This window comes from Pelophylax lessonae (genome assembly GCF_965119305.1).
Source record: "Pelophylax lessonae genome assembly, chromosome: 9".
Lineage (NCBI taxonomy): Eukaryota > Metazoa > Chordata > Amphibia > Anura > Ranidae > Pelophylax > Pelophylax lessonae.
In genome coordinates, this window is record NC_138776.1 from 585,340 (window position 1) to 603,854 (window position 18,515).

Here is an 18,515-nt window from a genome sequence, read left to right on the forward strand (position 1 = left end):
GCTGTACCCCAATTAGTATAACTGCGGCGGGCGGTCCGGAAGCGGTTAAAGACCACAGCGGGTCGATGGCGTGTACCACAGACTGGTATAGACTGCTCACATATGAGATGTCAGAATAGAGGCATTCTATTATATAACATCTAGACGGAGAGCTGACACTTCATCTGAGCCTGCCCTAAGAGAGAACTTTGTTATACCAGTATGGGAATACTCCGCTACCAGTATGGGAATACTCTGCCACCAGTATGGGAATACTCCGCCACCAGTATGGGAATACTCTGCCACCAGTATGGGAATACTCCGCCACCAGTATGGGAATACTCCGCCACCAGTGTGGGAATACTCTGCCACCAGTGTGGGAATACTGTGCCACCAGTATGGGAATACTGTGCCACCAGTATGGGAATACTCTGCCACCAGTATGGGAATACTCTGCCACCAGTATGGGAATACTCTGCCACCAGTATGGGAATACTCTGCTACCAGTATGGGAATACTCTGCCACCAGTATGGGAATACTCTGCCACCAGTATGGGAATACTCTGCCACCAGTATGGGAATACTCTGCCACCAGTATGGGAATACTCTGCCACCAGTATGGGAATACTCTGCCACCAGTATGGGAATACTCTGCCACCAGTATGGGAATACTCTGCCACCAGTATGGGAATACTCTGCCACCAGTATGGGAATACTCTGCCACCAGTATGGGAATACTCCGCCACCAGTATGGGAATACTCCGCCACCAGTATGGGAATACTCCGCCACCAGTATGGGAATACTCCGCCACCAGTATGGGAATACTCCGCCACCAGTATGGGAATACTCCGCCACCAGTATGGGAATACTCTGCCACCAGTATGGGAATACTCTGCCACCAGTATGGGAATACTCCGCAACCAGCAACTGCTGAGACCAGGATTACTTTGGCCCAGACAATGTAATATACAGCACAGTGTACAGAGTGCCGGGGTCAGATGTAGGCAACAATACTCCTCACATTGCTGGTAGTGTACAGAGTGCCGGGGTCAGATGTAGGGAACAATACTCCTCACATTGCTGGTAGTGTACAGTGAAGCCTCTAGCTAAGCCTCTGCCTTGATGGTATGAAGTAGAACAATGCAGCACATGAAATAACCCCCAGCAATAACCCCTAGCACTGGTGTCAGTGCCAGCAATGATAACCCCCGGCATGCATCAGTGCCAGAAATAACCCCCAACAATAACCCCTAGCATAGGTGTGCGCAGCACATTGCATTAGGGTGTGCACCCCAAAGCCGCGGTGAATGGTGGGTGTGATCATTTTCTGTTTTCAGTGGGAGGGGCCTAGAGGACATGGTTAAATAAAACAAAAGCCTTTCTGTACCCATAAAAGTTGCTTTTGGTCTTCCCTCCCGTAGTAGGGTGCATTCACACTGATGCCATATGGTTTACATGGATCCAGTGCAGCGTACCTGCAGTTTTCGTGTGGGTTTGTTGCACTTTGCTGTAGACTTCTATTAAATCCCGCAGTTTTGGTGCGTTTTCTGAAAACAAAAACTGAAAGGGCATCAAACCATGGGACATAATAGACGTCTATGGCAAAGTGCAGCGAACCCTCACAAAAACCTTGGGAACGCTGCTCTACATCCATGGTGAAGAATAACTGCCCCGACAGGCGGCGGCTTGTGCTGAGGAATTATTTCTGGTCAGTTGTAGGATGCAGCGGGACCCGAAACAGGGCTGCTTGTAGATGGGTTCTTCTTTTTTTTTTTTTTTTTTTTTTTTTTTTTTTTACAGGAGCCTATTGATGGGGGGAAGGGTGTCACTGCATTATCTACCATAGCAGGTTGGGACCATAAAATGTAACCTGCTTATATTTTGCCTTCCCTGGTTCTTGGCCCTCTCAACAAAATGATAGTGAAATTGTAAAATTCTTAAATAAAGCATTTCCGTTTTCATTACACACTAGTACTACTACTCTACTCACCTTTCTTTTCACCTGTCCGACTCCCCAGGCAACGTTTTCCTGCTGCCAGCACCACAGAGCGTCACGTGACGTCACCACACTCCAGGCTCTGCCCCTCCTTCTTGCTGAATGCTGATGCAGCATTGCTGACTGCGCCGGCTTGCTCGTTCTCTCCCGCGCTGGCAGCGCTGGGCGGCCGCTGCACAGGCAGTCCCTCCCCCAGACAGTCCCTCTCCGTCTGTCTCCCCCACCACTCCACAATGGGCAGCGCCGGCTCGGATTCGGTTTGGAGCGGAGCGGTGCCAAGCCGAGCAGTGAGCTAGCCCAGGGGCAGAGCAGACTCAGCGGTGGGCCTGCGGCCATGGCAGAACCTGCAAGGAAGGACCGCAGGGCACGGGGGTTATTAGGGTGTGCTTGGGCACACCCCGTGCGCATGCCTATGACCCCTAGCACTGGTGTCAGTACCAGCAATGATGACCCCCAGCATGCATCAGTGCCAGAAATAGCCCCCAACAATAACCCCTAGCATGTGTCAGCAACCGTAATGATAACCCCCAGCAATAACCCCCACAAGTGTCAGGGCCAGCAACAATAACCCCCCCACAAGTGTCAGGGCCAGCAACAATAACCCCCCACAAGTGTCAGGGCCAGCAACAATAACCCCCCACAAGTGTCAGGGCCAGCAACAATAACCCCCCACAAGTGTCAGGGCCAGCAACAATAACCCCCCACAAGTGTCAGGGCCAGCAACAATAACCCCCCACAAGTGTTAGGGCCAGCAACAATAACCCCCCACAAGTGTCAGGGCCAGCAACAATAACCCCCCACAAGTGTCAGGGCCGATTAGGGGTTAATATTAGTGTTAGGATTGGGGGTCATGGTTAGGGATTAGGTTTAGGGGGTTAATATTAGGGATGGGGTTAGGATTAAGGGAAGGAATTGGAGTCAACGGTTAATTTATTTATTTGTATTTATTTTCTTTATTATTAATTTATGATTATCATTCTATAATTTAATTCATTTTATTTATGATTAGTTCAGTATTCTTCATTTTCAATAATTGCATTGGAGACAAAACACATGAAAAAGTTTCAAAGTTTTCTAATCGTTTCATTTTATTTCCATGGAAAGCAAAACACAGCAATCTCCCTGATTTGAGCAACAAACAAAGCTGCCCACTATTCCCTTCCCCATGTTTCCGGTGCCCACTATTCCCTTCCCCATGTTTCTGGTGCCCACTATTCCCTTCCCCATGTTTCCGGTGCCCCCTATTCCCTTCCCCGTGTTTCTGGTGCCCCCTATTCCCTTCCCCGTGTTTCTGGTGCCCCCTATTCCCTTCCCTGTGTTTCCGGTGCCCCCTATTCCCTTCCCCGTGTTTCCGGTGCCCACTATTCCCTTCCCCGTGTTTCCGGTGCCCACTATTCCCTTCCCCATGTTTCCGGTGCCCACTATTCCCTTCCCCGTGTTTCCGGTGCCCCCTATTCCCTTCCCCATGTTTCCGGTGCCCCCTATTCCCTTCCCCATGTTTACGGTGCCCCCTATTGCCTTCCCCGTGTTTCCGGTGACCCCTATTGCCCTCCCCATGTTTCCGGTGACCCCTATTCCCTTCCCCATGTTTCCGGTGCCCCCTATTCCCTTCCCCATGTTTACGGTGCCCCCTATTGCCTTCCCCGTGTTTCCGGTGACCCCTATTGCCCTCCCCATGTTTCCGGTGACCCCTATTCCCTTCCCCATGTTTCCGGTGCCCCCTATGACCCATTTCAGTGAATACCGCAACCACCTTACAACCATGTGCAATGGGCCCGCCACTTACAGGGTTAAAACTGGCAGTGAGGAGGCAACATATCACCTTCTCAACACCTGTCAGTCACCCTCTGAAAAGTGTTTCACTGTGGATTGCCTTTCAGAGGGGTGGCCTGTGAGGGGTCACGATTATCACCGTCTGATTCTCTTTTTTTTCTCCCCACAGTGTAATAAAACGGGAGGGGATTGCTTCTACCAGACGTACAGCTCGGGGGTGGACGCCGTCCAGGAGTGGTATCGCTTCCAGTATATAAATATCCTCGCCCGCGTCCCCAAGGATGGAAATGTCACCGGGGAGCAGCTGGAGAATTTTATCTTTGCCTGTCGATTTAATGAGGAAAACTGCATGCAGACGGGGTGCGTATGCCGGAATTATTATTCTTAGACAATGGCGATTTCAGATCCAATCAAATGTTGCAGCTTCACCGCATTCCACCCCCTGGCAGTGTGACCGCCGCCCCATATAAGCCGCCAACATTGACAAATATACTAATAAAGTGTATCAGCCAGAGCAAGAACAAGGCCAGCCAGTGCCAAACTCAGCCCCGCCCATGCGGAGTAAGGGGTGGGGTTATTAGAGTAGCCGCACACCACACTGAAACTGACAGTGATAGAAATTCTATCCCACATTATAATGCGGGGCTAATAATTGTCATGTAGAAAGAAACGCTTCAGTGTGAGGGGAAAAATGGCCGTATAGGGGGGGGTCACTGGAAGGAAAATCTGTCCCCGCGTCAGTGGGGTCACTGGAAGGATAATCTATCCCTGCGTCGGGGGGGGGGGTCACTGGAAGGAAAATATGTACCCGCGTCAGTGGGGTCACTGGAAGGATAATCTGTCCCCGCGTTGGGGGGTCACTAGAAGGATAATATATCCCTGCGTCGGGGGGGATCCCTGGAAGGAAAATATGTCCCTGCGTCAGGGGGGGTCACTAGAAGGATAATATGTCCCTGCGTCGGGGGGGGGGTCACTGGAAGGAAAATATGTTCCTGTGTTGGGGGGGTCACTAGAAGGTTAATATATCCCTGGCCTCGGTGGGGTCCCTGGAAGGAAAATATGTCCCTGCGTTGGAGGGGGGGGGGTCACTAGAAGGATAATATGTCCCTGCATCGGGGGGGGACACTGGAAGGAAAATATGTTCCTGTGTTGGGGGGGTCACTAGAAGGATATGTCCCTGTGTCGGGGGGGGGGGGGTCACTGGAAGGAAAATATGTCCCCGCGTCGAGGGGGTCACTGGAAGGAAAATATGTCCCTGCGTTGGGGGGGGTCACTAGAAGGATAATATATCCCTGCGTCGGGGGGGGGGGTCACTAGAAGGATAATATATCCCTGTGTGGGGGGGGGGGTCACTGGAAGGAAAGAATGTCCCTGCATTGATGGTGTCAGTCTGAGAAGGACTAATTTGGTGGTAATATGAAGGGGGAGGGGAGCTGGGGAGGTGGAGGGGCTATGAGAGGGAGAAGGGAACTCTGGGGCTAATTTGCTCCCCCAACCCTCGGTGAAGTTGCAGTTCAGACCTCCTCAGCGTGGCACCCAGGAATGAAAGTCGCTTCTTTCGTCACATGACAAGGAAAGAAAGGAAGTCTCACCCTCCGGCACACACGTCTGATGAGGAGGAGGTGTCTTCTCAGTGCCCCGCTTGCTGTCTTTCACCCATGTTGGAGGGAGGAGAGAGCAGAATCCTTACACCATCAGCCCCTGCTCTGTGTTCCCAGTGCCCCCCCCTCCCCCCGCTCCACATAACAATACTGCACCCATGGTAGGTTTTCTTCTTGTATCCCCCCTACTCCTGGCCCTGTTTTGGCCAGTGTAGATGAGAAACAAACAAACCTATCCTTTTTTTTATGTTGCATTCTATGCCCCCATTGGGGAGATTTCCCTTCACTTCCTGTCCAGTAAACACAACAGGAAGGAAGGAGGGAATCTGACCAAAGTAAAGCAAATCCCCTTCTTAGACAACTGTCCCAGTAACGGGTGTCCCCACTGGAAGATTTGTCCTTTAGGACTGACTGACTGACCAGGACTTGGATGTAGCAGCCTGGGCAGAAAGTGAAGAAGGCCTCAGAGAGTTGGGCAGAGAGTGAAGAAAGCTATGGAGAAGGCTCAGAGAGTTGGGCAGAGAGTGAAGAAAGCTATGGAGAAGGCAATGAGAGTTGGGCAGAGAGTGAAGAAAGCCTCGGAGTAAGATCAGAGAATTGGGCAGAGAGTGAAGAAAGCTATGGAGAAGGCTATGAGATTTGGGCAGAGAGTGAAGAAAGCCACAGGGAAGGCTCAGAGAGTTGGGCAGAGAGTGAAGAAAGCTATGGAGAAGGCTATAAGAGTTGGGCAGAGAGTGAAGAAAGCCTCGGAGAAAGATCAGAGAATTGGGCAGAGAGTGAAGAAAGCTAAGGAGAAGGCTCAGAGAGTTGGGCAGAGAGTGAAGAAAGCTATGGAGAAGGTTCAGAGAATTGGGCAGAGAGTGAAGAAAGCCTCGGAGAAAGATCAGAGAATTGGGCAGAAAGTGAAGAAAGCTAAGGAGAAGGCTCAGAGAGTTAGCCTCAGAGTGTTGGGCAGAGAGTGAAGAAAGCTATGGAGAAGGCTATGAGAATTGGGCAGAGAGTGAAGAAAGCCACAGGGAAGGCTCAGAGAGTTGGGCAGAGAGTGAAGAAAGCCTCGGAGAAAGATCAGAGAATTGGGCAGAGAGTGAAGAAAGCTATGGAGAAGGCTATAAGAGCTGGGCAGAGAGTGAAGAAAGCCTCGGAGAAGGCTCAGAGAGCTGGGCAGAGAGTGAAGAAAGCCTCGGAGAAAGATCAGAGAATTGGGCAGAGAGTGAAGAAAGCTAAGGAGAAGGCTCAGAGAGTTAGCCTCAGAGTGTTGGGCAGAGAGTGAAGAAAGCCACAGGGAAGGCTCAGAGTTGGGCAGAGAGTGAAGAAAGCTATGGAGAAGGCTATAAGAGTTGGGCAGAGAGTGAAGAAAGCCTCGGAGAAGGCTCAGAGAGCTGGGCAGAGAGTGAAGAAAGCCTCGGAGAAAGATCAGAGAATTGATGCCTGTGCTAATTGGAAGTCAAAGGCTTGATGTTACCCAGCCCATTGCCCGGATTATAAAGGTTCATGGTCAGATTAAGGCCACTCCCTGAGGAAGTCACGTGATGTGACGTAACGCGTAGGAGGAGCCGCCAGACTACCGGAAGTGACGTTAGAGATCGGAGCGATAACGCTCCCCACGCTGTATTGAGATTTTACCCGCATTCAAATGATCTACAAATTGTAAGTGCAACTACGTTTTTAATAAAATATCTTGTTTGACATACTGCACCATGATTGCCCTATGTTTTTACTGAGCCCGAGGCCACGATATGGAATTAAGGACGGAAAGTGTATGCACCCCAAAATACTAAACAGGACAGGACAGGAAACACTTGAAGGAGGAGCAAGATACCGGAATAAGTAAAGCCTATATGATATTCGGAGACTAAGCTTTGTATACAGGCGCAATATACACCTTATTGAGGTGAGAATATAGAGCACCTAGATGTGACACCTGGTGGAGGCAACAAGTCACAACACCCATACTCTGCATGAGAGCACCTTGTTTTATTTAATGATATCGAAGGGAATGACACCTGATTTTGGATTTCTATATATATGGACACTATAAACACAGCACTTTATTTATTTATTCATTTTTTGATCTAAGCAAATGAGCACACAGCACTTTGTATCTTTTTTTGAAGTATCTTTATTTTTATCTTGTCTACGGTTTATTTATTGATACCTTTTAGGAAAGTATAAACACTCAGCACTTTATTGTATAGAAGATAACTGGAATAGTTTATTTATATTGATATATATATATGAGATATATATGAAGTATTGGACCACCCTTTATTAACCAACATCAACACCTTTTATCACTAGAACACTTTTTACCACGCCAGTTTATACATTTATTATATATTTATATTTTTAATTTATATCCACTTCTGAAGCGCATCACCCACCTAAACTGTATACATTGTATTAACTGGTTCCTGGTACCAGTACTGTGGTGCAGCAGTAAGAAGGGAAAAACACATATCCTCAGATAGCGCAGGAACCACCCATACATATAAGGCTCAGAGAGTTAGCCTCAGAGTGTTGGGCAGAGAGTGAAGAAAGCTATGGAGAAGGCTATGAGAATTGGGCAGAGAGTGAAGAAAGCCACAGGGAAGGCTCAGAGTTGGGCAGAGAGTGAAGAAAGCCTCGGAGAAGGCTCAGAGAGCTGGGCAGAGAGTGAAGAAAGCCTCGGAGAAAGATCAGAGAATTGGGCAGAGAGTGAAGAAAGCTAAGGAGAAGGCTCAGAGAGTTGGGCAGAGAGTGAAGAAAGCTATGGAGAAGGCTCAGAGAGCTGGGCAGAGAGTGAAGAAAGCCTCGGAGAAATTTAGAGAGTTGGGCAGAGAGTGAAGAAAGCCACAGGGAAGGCTCAGAGAGTTGGGCAGAGAGTGAAGAAAGCTATGGAGAAGGCTCAGAGAGTTGGGCAGAGAGTGAAGAAAGCTATGGAGAAGGCTCAGAGAGTTGGGCAGACCTACTAGACTTGCATTGCTTGGGGCCCTAAGAAGAGCCAAGGTGAAGAATCTCAGGAACAGCCTTTTCTGTAGCAGAGCTCCCGAAGGTGGAGACGCTGCAAGCGAGTCCCAGGGTGTGGCCCTCTGACCCAACCCATGCAGGCAGCTAAGGTTCTAGAATCATTGCAGATGGACAAGCCTGTAGGTAACACAGAGGACAATGGCATTCCTTGCCTGCAGCTGTACATAACAAAGGGTGAAGGTCAGGGGGACAATCGAAGGTGTAGCCAACACGTTTCAGGAGAACTACCCCCCTTCTTCAGTTCCTGAGATTGTGAATGGGTTGGAAGTGAACTGGACCTTTAATGGTATTTCTTTCAGTGTGATTACTGGTCTTGTCATCACCTCCATCCACATCAATACCTGAAGATAAGATGGCAATGCCAATAGGATAATCTCGCAGGTCCAGCTCTATTCTTCCATTTTCCTTGAAGTCACCACTTTGGCTGTCCTCCTCTGTTCCCTTTTCTCCTCCATGGACCGCCTGTGGGACCCCTGTGTAGCGTAGTGTTAGCTTTGCCTGCGGTAATCAGCGAGTGTTTGTAGTTCTATTTGCTTCTATACCCGGAAATAAATGTATTTCTTTCTTTGAATGCAGGAATTACTCGCATTTCCATCACCCCATCTACGGAAACTGCTACACCTTCAACCACAACCGCTCTGACAGCGACACGTGGAGCTCCTCCATGCCGGGGATAAAAAACGGTCAGTTCACTTTCTGTAACCAAAATACCAAAAATAGGAAAATCTGCTGAAGGCAAACTTCAAATATCATAAACCGAATTTCTGATGAATAAAATAATGCGATCCATAAAACAAAACTGTGATAAAATATAGCAGCTCACACAGACCGATAGATAAAGTCCACACAAATATATATAAAACTTCTAGCACTAAAAATAATATATATTAAAAAGAAACCTCATGATATAAACTCATAAACTGAATGTGCAAAGTCCATATAAAAGAGAGGAAAGTGAATCCAAAAATAAAAAAACTTGCTTGAGGAGAACCGCTCTAAAAACACCCAACAAGACAAATCCCATTCATTTCATTGGCTCTTTTTTGGCAGATTACCGGCATTTTACTGCTTTTCATTGGTCACTTGTACAAGTGCCTGCACAAAAATGCTGCAAAAACGCCAGAAAAATGCCGGTATAAATAGCAACACCTAGATGTGAACGGAACCGAAGTGTAGCAATATGGTCCATTTAATGAAGGTTCAACATTTAGCAACTCGCATGCAGTGGCGGCCGGTTCGTTCGCCGACGCCCCCCCCCCCCCCCATCCATGCGTCCAGCCCCCTAATCTGCATGCAAGGAGCCGGACGCATGGAGTTTAATGGGGATTTTTTTTTTTTTTTGCATCACCTGATTAGAGCCAGAGGCTCTAATAGGGCGATGCAAAGGGTGGACCCGGGGCGCAGAGCAGTGCATCCTGAGCCCACCCATTGTGTGACAATAGCGAATGAAAATTCGCTATTGTCACACCGATCCTCCTCCTGGCCAATCAGGAAGCGCATCCGATACGCGCTTCCTGATTGGCCGCAAGGCAAACCCCATGCCATTGGTCGAGGAGGAGGCGGGAGTGGAAGGACTGGAGGAGACGCGCCGGGACCGAGGAGAAGCCAATCACCGCCGCTGCTGCTCCAGGTAAGTATAGGGGGAACGCACGCTGATCTCTGCATTGGTGGCATGTATGCTGGTCACTACATTGGGGGCATGTATGCTGGTCACTGCATTGGGGGCATGTATGCTGGTCACTGCATTGGGGGCATGTATGCTGGTCACTGCATTGGGGGCATGTAGGCTGGTCACTACACTGGAGGCATGTATGGTGGTCACTACATTGGGGGCATGTATGCTGGTCACTGCATTGGGGGCATGTATGGTGGTCACTACATTGGGGGCATGTACGCTGGTCACTACATTGGGGGCATGTACGTTGGTCACTACATTGGGGGCATGTACGCTGGTCACTGCATTGGGGGCATGTATGCTGGTCACTGCATTGGGGGCATGGTACGCTGGTCACTGCATTGGGGGCATGTATGCTGGTCACTGTATTGGGGGCATGGTACGCTGGTCACTGTATTGGGGGCATGTATGCTGGTCACTGCATTGGGGGCATGTATGCTGGTCACTGCATTGGGGGCATGTATGCTGGTCACTGCATTGGGGGCATGTATGCTGGTCACTGCATTGGGGGCATGTATGCTGGTCACTGCACTGGGGGCATGTATGCTGGTCACTGCACTGGGGGCATGTACGCTGGTCACTGCATTGGGGGCATGTATGCTGGTCACTGCATTGGGGGGAATGGTATGCTGGTCACTGCATTGGGGGCATGTATGGTGGTCACTACATTGGGGGCATGTATGCTGGTCTCTGCATTGGGGGCATGTATGCTGGTCTCTGCATTGGGGGCATGTATGCTGGTCACTGCATTGGGGGCATGTATGCTGGTCTCTGCATTGGGGGCATGTATGCTGGTCACTGCATTGGGGGCATGTATGCTGGTCACTGCATTGGGGACATGTATGCTGGTCACTGCATTGGGGACATGTATGCTGGTCTCTGCATTGGGGGCATGTATGCTGGTCTCTGCATTGGGGGCATGTACGCTGGTCTCTGCATTGGGGGCATGTACGCTGGTCACTGCATTGAAAGGGGGCACGCTGGTCACTGTGCAGCCTTGTTTGTCACTACTAGCCACTGATTGGTCAGAGAATCGTTGTAATCCCACCCACTTACTACTTTAGTGGAAATGCAAACCGAGCCGAGCTGGGCCAAGCAGTGCCGAGTGGAGCCGAGCCGGTACTCGCAGTGGAAAAGTGCCATTAGAGGCGCCCTCTTCTCTTTTATACTCAGTTGTGACGCTTCTTCTATATCAGGACATCACTTGTTTATCAAATCACAATTTATAAAAATATTTTGCTTGTCTTGCAAAACGTTGTCAGACCAATTTACTCTCCATCCAAGGATCCCCTCTACCTGACAGAGAATCACCGGCAGTAAAAAATTGGGATCGGTATCCTGATTGTAGCCCCATCCATGGTCCAGTATAACCGCTTTCCTAGTGTGAGATGAATGCTCTGGATCCGGTAGGGATCATGTGAGGTGTATATTCTGGATCCGGTAGGGATCATGTGAGGTGTATATTCTGGATCCGGTAGGGATCATGTGAGGTGTATATTCTGGATCTGGTAGGGATCATGTGAGGTATGGATCCGGTAGGGATCATGTGAGGTGTATATTCTGGATCCGGTAGGGATCATGTGAGGTGTATATTCTGGATCTGGTAGGGATCATGTGAGGTGTATATTCTGGATCCGGTAGGGAATCTCTATGAATATTCTATATTGCATACCTTTGGTGATGTTCTGATTGGTCGCAGTATATTTTCTGCTCACACATGAAATCTTCTATCTTTGTAGGTTTAACACTCGTCCTGCGCACCGAGCAGCATGACTACATCCCGCTGCTGTCCTCTGTGGCCGGGGCGCGAGTTCTGGTCCATGGGAACAAGGAACCGACCTTCATGGATGATAGTGGCTTTAATATCCAGCCTGGGGTGGAGACCTCCATCAGCATGAGAAAGGTACAAACCAATCAGAACGTAGAATTGTGACGCTTTGTAATGAGATATTTATGGGATTCCCCATTCGGAGGAATGGTCCCCGCTTTGTGACGGTTTGGGGACTTTACCAGAAATCAGAGCTTTAGCTGTGGCGCCATCTTCATCTAAGAATGAATTTGGAAATGAATGTACGTTTGATGCACAAATAACTGAGTTACGATAATAAATGCAGATTTGGATATTAATATTCACCAATCGCAATCCATCCCGCTGTGGTAATAAGCGCAGTTCTCAGCTCTGTGTATAAGGTAATGGAGCGCTCAGCAGTACCCAGTAATACAGACACACAGCCTGCTATCTCATTGGATGATCCATAGAACGTCCTGCCTAAGGCATGGAGCTCCGCCTATTTATGGGACAACAGCAGGCAGTGATGATGATACAACATCAGCCAATCAGTTCCAATGTACACAGACATCTCAACCTGCAAAAACACATTGCACTCCATCCCCCCCCCCCCAATATACCACAACCAGAGGATAATGAAATGGAATCAGTATACGGAGGAGTACTTCTTCTGAGAGATATTAAAGGAACACTCTAACCACCATGGCCTCCTCAGTGATTTGAAGTGGTGATGGTGGGAGGAGTCAGAAACACTGCATATGCTGGGATAGTTATGTTTTACTGCTGCTGGGTACTGCAGGTGGGTACTGCTGGTGGAAACTACAGGCGGGTACTGCTGGTGGGTACTGCTGGTGGGAACTGCTGGTGGAAACTACAGGCGGGTACTGCTGGTGGGTACTGCTGGTGGGTACTGCTGGTGGAAACTACAGGCGGGTACTGCTGGTGGGAACTGCTGGTGGGAACTGCTGGCTGGTACTGCTGGTGGGTACTGCTGGTGGAAACTACAGGCGGGTACTGCTGGTGGGTACTGCTGGTGGGAACTGCTGGTGGGAACTGCTGGTGGGTACTGCTGGTGGGAACTACAGGCAGGAACTGCTGGTGGGTACTGCTGGTGGGAACTACAGGCAGGAACTGCTGGCGGGAACTGCTGGCAGGAACTGCTGGTGGGAACTGCTGGTGGGAACTGCTGGTGGGAACTGCTGGCTGGTACTGCTGGCGGGTAATGCTGGCGGGAACTGCTGGCGGGTGCTGCTGGTGGGTACTGCTGGCGGGAACTGCTGGTGGGTACTGCTGGCTGGTACTGCTGGTGGGAACTACAGGCGGGTACTGCTGGTGGGAACTACAGGCAGGAACTGCTGGTGGGTACTGCTGGTGGGAACTACAGGCGGGTACTGCTGGTGGGTACTGCTGGCTGGTACTGCTGGTGGAAACTACAGGCAGGAACTGCTGGTGGGTACTGCTGGTGGGAACTACAGGCGGGAACTGCTGGTGGGAACTGCTGGTGGGAACTGCTGGTGGGAACTGCTGGTGGGAACTGCTGGTGGAAACTGCTGGTGGGTACTGCTGGTGGGTACTGCTGGTGGGTACTGCTGGTGGGTACTGCTGGCGGGAACTGCTGGCGGGAACTGCTGGCGGGAACTGCTGGCTGGTACTGCTGGTGGGAACTGCTGGCGGGAACTGCTGGTGGGAACTACAGGCTGGTACTGCTGGTGGGAACTGCTGGCTGGTACTGCTGGCGGGAACTGCTGGCGGGAACTGCTGGCTGGTACTGCTGGTGGGAACTGCTGGCGGGAACTGCTGGCGGGAACTGCTGGCGGGAACTGCTGGCGGGAACTGCTGGTGGGAACTGCTGGCTGGAACTGCTGGCTGGTACTGCTGGTGGGAACTGCTGGCGGGAACTGCTGGTGGGAACTACAGGCTGGTACTGCTGGTGGGAACTGCTGGCTGGTACTGCTGGCGGGAACTGCTGGCGGGAACTGCTGGCTGGTACTGCTGGCGGGAACTGCTGGCTGGTACTGCTGGCGGGAACTGCTGGTGGGAACTACAGGCGGGAACTGCTGGCGGGAACTACAGGCGGGAACTGCTGGCGGGAACTGCTGGTGGGAACTACAGGCTGGTACTGCTGGCGGGTACTGCTGGCGGGTACTGCTGGTGGGTACTGCTGGCGGGTACTGCTGGCGGGTACTGCTGGCGGGTACTTTTCCCCTCCTTACCCGGTGTCCTGTGAAAACACCAATTTGAAATCGAATGGAAATCTCCAATTATTGCCCCTGGAGAGTCATGGGATGTGAAGCTCCTCCCACTATTGGATAATCCAATCCTTGATTCTTGGTTTAGTGATGGTGTCACAGAATATTGTGAGATTGGCGCTGTGGTTTCTCAGACTCGCAGTAGAAGGAGTTGTAGATAAGGGGAATCCCCGCAGAAACCACATTACTGGGAGATGACTGAAATCTCAGAGATTTTATCTCAAAGTGAAAAAATGTGAACGCCGCGTCATTCCGACACCCAGAACACTGATAGGACGGGGCGGGGGCGGGGGAAGGAAGCCTCATAGAACTCGCATTGCCATGGTTTCCATTGGTGACGACACATTTTTAGGGCATTTTATTTTTGGAATTGTAGATCCTGGAAGTCCGTTGTTTGTCCTTCCATTGGGCATGCAAGAAAGGTTTGGATGACTACATGAAGAGAGTGTGGGGGGGGGGTTTACTAACCGCATTATTACCACCCGCCGCACATTCACTGCGGTAGGCAGCCTCTCCTGTGCGAATAAACGTAGCCCTACAACGGTTGCATGTGTGGTGCTGGGGGGGGGGGGGGGGCGAGCTGACACCCGCGATCGCTCCCCGCTGAGAGAGAAGGACGGTCGGATGTTGTAATCACAGCTGACCGTTCTTCTCCCTGGAATGATCACAGAGCTCCTTCTATATAGGATCACATGTCTCTATGATCATTTCACAAATCCCTCCCCCATACAGTTAGAAAGCACCCCCTAAGCTCACACTTAACCCTTTGATTACCCCTGGGTTAACCCCTTCCCTGCCAGTGTCATTAGTACAGTGACAGTGCATATGTATAGCACTGATTACTGTAGTAATGTCACTGGTCCCCCCAAAAGTGTCAAAAATGTCAGTCAGGGGTCCGATCTGTCCGCCGCAATGTCGCAGTCCCGCTAAAAATTGCAGATCGCCGCCATTACTAGTAAAAAATAAATAAAATAAAAATGACAAAAATCTTTCCCCTAGTTTGTAGACGCGAAAAATATTATTTTTTTTTTTTCTCAGAATTGTCGCTGTTTTTTTGTTTATAGCGCAAAAAATAAAAATCGCAGAGGTGATCAAATACCACCAAAAGAAATCTCTGTTTGTGGGAAAAAAAAGGACTTCAATTTTATTTGGGTACAGCGTCGCACGACCGCGCAATTTTCCATTAAAATAATGCAGTGCCGAATCGCAAAAAATGGCCTGGTCATTAACCACTTCTGGACCAGGAAGGTTTATCCCCCTTAATGACCAGGCCATATTTTTTGATTCGCAACTGCGTTACTTTAACGGACAATTGCGCGGTTGTGCGACGCTGTACCCAAATAAAATTGACGTCCTTTTTTTCCCCACAAACAGAGATTTCTTTTGATGGTATTTCATCACCTCTGCGATTTTCTATTCTTTGCGCTATAAACAAAAATAAAGAGCAACAATTCTGAAAAAAAAACAATATTTCTCACATTGTGATATACAGTATAACATTCCCAAAAAAAGGTAAAAATCTAATTGTTTCATCATTTTAGGCCAATTCGTATTCTGCTACATATTTTTGGTAAAAAAAATCACAATAAGCGTATTTTGATTGGCTTGCGCAAAACTTATCGCGTTTACTAACTACGGGAAAGATTTGTCATTTTTGTTTTTTGGGGGGTTTTTTTACTAGTAATGGCGGCGATCTGCGATTTTTTTTTTTTTTGCGGTACTGCGACATTGCGGCGGACAGATTGGACCCCTAACTGACATTTTTGACACTTTTGGGGGGAGCAGTGACATCACTACAGTAATCAGTGCTATAAATATGCACTGTTACTGTACTATGACACTGGCAGGGAAGTGGTTAACACTGTGGGTGATCAAGGGGTTAAATATGTACCTAGGGGCGTTTTTCTAACTGTGGGGGGCGTGGCTTGTGAAATGACCATAGAGACTATAACTGAGGTGGGCGTGGCTTGTGAAATGACCATAGAGACTATAACTGTGGGGGGCGTGGCTTGTGAAATGACCATAGAGACTATAACTGTGGTGGGCGTGGCTTGTGAAATGACCATAGAGACTATAACTGAGGTGGGCGTGGCTTGTGAAATGACCATAGAGACTATAACTGTGGGGGGCGTGGCTTGTGAAATGACCATAGAGACTATAACTGTGGTGGGCGTGGCTTGTGAAATGACCATAGAGACTATAACTGGGGGGCGTGGCTTGTGAAATATTCATAGAGACCTGTGATCCTATATAGGAGTTCTGTGATCATTCCAGGGAGAAGAACGGTCAGCTGTGATTACAACATCGGACCGTCCTTCTCTCTCAGCGGGGAACGATCGCGGGTGTCGGGGCAATCGGAGCCGCCTGACCCGTGCATCGGAGTCCCCGCTGATGAGTGGGGGGCGGGACGTGTCTCGCCCCCTAGCTGCAGGCGCGTGACTGACGTATACCTACGTTGGATCGCGCAGGAGCGGCTGCCTGCCACAGTATAACTGCGGCGGGCGGTCGGCAAACTGGTTAAGGGGGGTAAATCCTTCCGGCCCAGAACTGGCTAAAGGCAAACAGACTGAGCACTCTGTAAGTTTCCCCAGAGATTTGTAAATAAGGGGAAGATTCACTTTGCAAATAATATCCAATCCTGTGCAAGGAAAATAAAAAACCTCTTCCAATATGATTGGATGATGGAGGTCAGCAGAGCTTCCCCTCATTTACTAAGCTCTGGAGGAACTGCACCTGCAGAGTTCTCAGTCTATTTGCCTTTAGTAAACCACCTGTGAGTTGGCAGACAGTGAAATCTGTGATCCCTACAAAGAAAATGGGGGAGGGAAGGTGTGGGGTGTTGGGTCACTCTGATTGGGTAGGTTGGTAATTGGTATGCTGTAGGGAAAGTTCCCCTTAGACAGATCTCTTATGGACAGGAGGAGCGGGTAAACCATAGAGGAGTGTGGTTCAGTGGCACACAAGGGGCATGGAGTTTGTATATTAGAAGACTCGCTCAGTAAGGTTTGTTGGGGACTTTCAGAACCGGATGGCTGGGGAACTCCCTACAAGGCCTCGGGAACACAGAGACTTCTGACAGCGAAGTAGAGTCAGAGTATGTAATGTCCCGAGCATATATACTGTATACAATTAGGGATGATCGAACTTTTCAAAAGTTCGGTTTGACCAGAACACCCGAACTTCCCGAAAGTTCGGCCCGGATTTCAGAACCCAATTGAAATCAATGGGTCCCGAACTTCGGTAATCAAAAAACACCATTTTGAAGCCCTAAAACCCAATAAATGCCCCTAAAATGTGCCTAGGGTTCTGGGTCATGCCCCAGGGACTATTAATCGCATAAAAAAAAAGTTCTTAAAAATTGTCATTTTTGATAGAGAGCCAATTATTGAAAAAAAAAAAAGAGATTTCTTTGGATTTAGTGTCTGGGGGGTCTAAAAAGTGTCCCTGTGAAGTTTCAGCTCTGTAGCATGTCCAGAACCAGAAAGAAAAGATTGTTTGTATTAGAATTAATATAGAACAGGGATATGGCTCCGCTATTTTCACACCTTGCTGGTTTTGTAGCAAGCGTTTTTTTGGGCATTTTTTGGGGGTCTTTGGAGTCAGGCATAACATCAGAACTTCTGTATAGGGGTATATACACACACACATGAATGTATATATACACATACACATATATAGGTGTGAAAGTAGCAGAAACATATGCTTGCGCTAATGAAATAATTAACGCCCATATGGCTTCTCTCCTTTCACACCTATATATGTGTATGTGTATAAATACATATAAGTGTGTGTGTATTTATACCCCTATACAGAAGTTCAGATGTTTTGCCTGCCTCCAAAGACCCCAAAAAAATGCCCCAAAAAAAAACGCCTGCTGCAAAAACACACCTGGGCGTTTTTGTAGCTGGTGTTTTTTTGGGCATTTTTTTGGCATCTTTGGAGGCAGGCATAACATCTGTACTTCTGTGTAGGGGTATATATACACATACACATATATAGGTGTGAAAGTAGCAGAAAGATATGCTTGCGCTAATGAAATAATTAACAGGCATATGGCTCCGCTCCTATCACACCTATATATGTGTATGTGTATAAATACATATAAGTGTGTGTATATATACCCCTATACAGAAGTTCAGATGTTATGCCTGCCTCCAAAGACGTCCAAAAAATGCCAAAAAAAACGCCCAGGTGTGTTGTTGCAGGCGTTTTTTTGGGCATTTTTTGGGGGTCTTTGGAGGCAGGCATAACATCTGAACTTCTGTATAGGGGTATATATACACACACACTTATATGTATTTATACACATACACATATATAGGTGTTATAGCAGAGAAGCCATATGCCTGTTAATTATTTAATTAGCGCAAGCATAGTGTTCTGCTACTTTCACACCTATATATGTGTATGTGTATATATACGTGTGTGTGTGTGTGTGTATATATA

The 18,515-nt window shown here is 48.8% G+C and overlaps 1 protein-coding gene across 1 annotated transcript in view; it reads left to right on the forward strand.

Annotated features, from left to right (window-relative positions):
• SCNN1A (sodium channel epithelial 1 subunit alpha) overlaps window positions 1–18,515 on the forward strand; it is a 185,626-nt gene that overhangs the window by 89,440 nt on the left and 77,671 nt on the right. Inside the window, exons 4-6 of the mRNA XM_082269159.1 lie at window positions 3,919–4,109; window positions 8,933–9,039; window positions 11,771–11,934. Coding sequence (XP_082125285.1) covers window positions 3,919–4,109; window positions 8,933–9,039; window positions 11,771–11,934 — 462 coding nt within the window. The remainder of the gene's footprint in view (window positions 1–3,918; window positions 4,110–8,932; window positions 9,040–11,770; window positions 11,935–18,515) is intronic.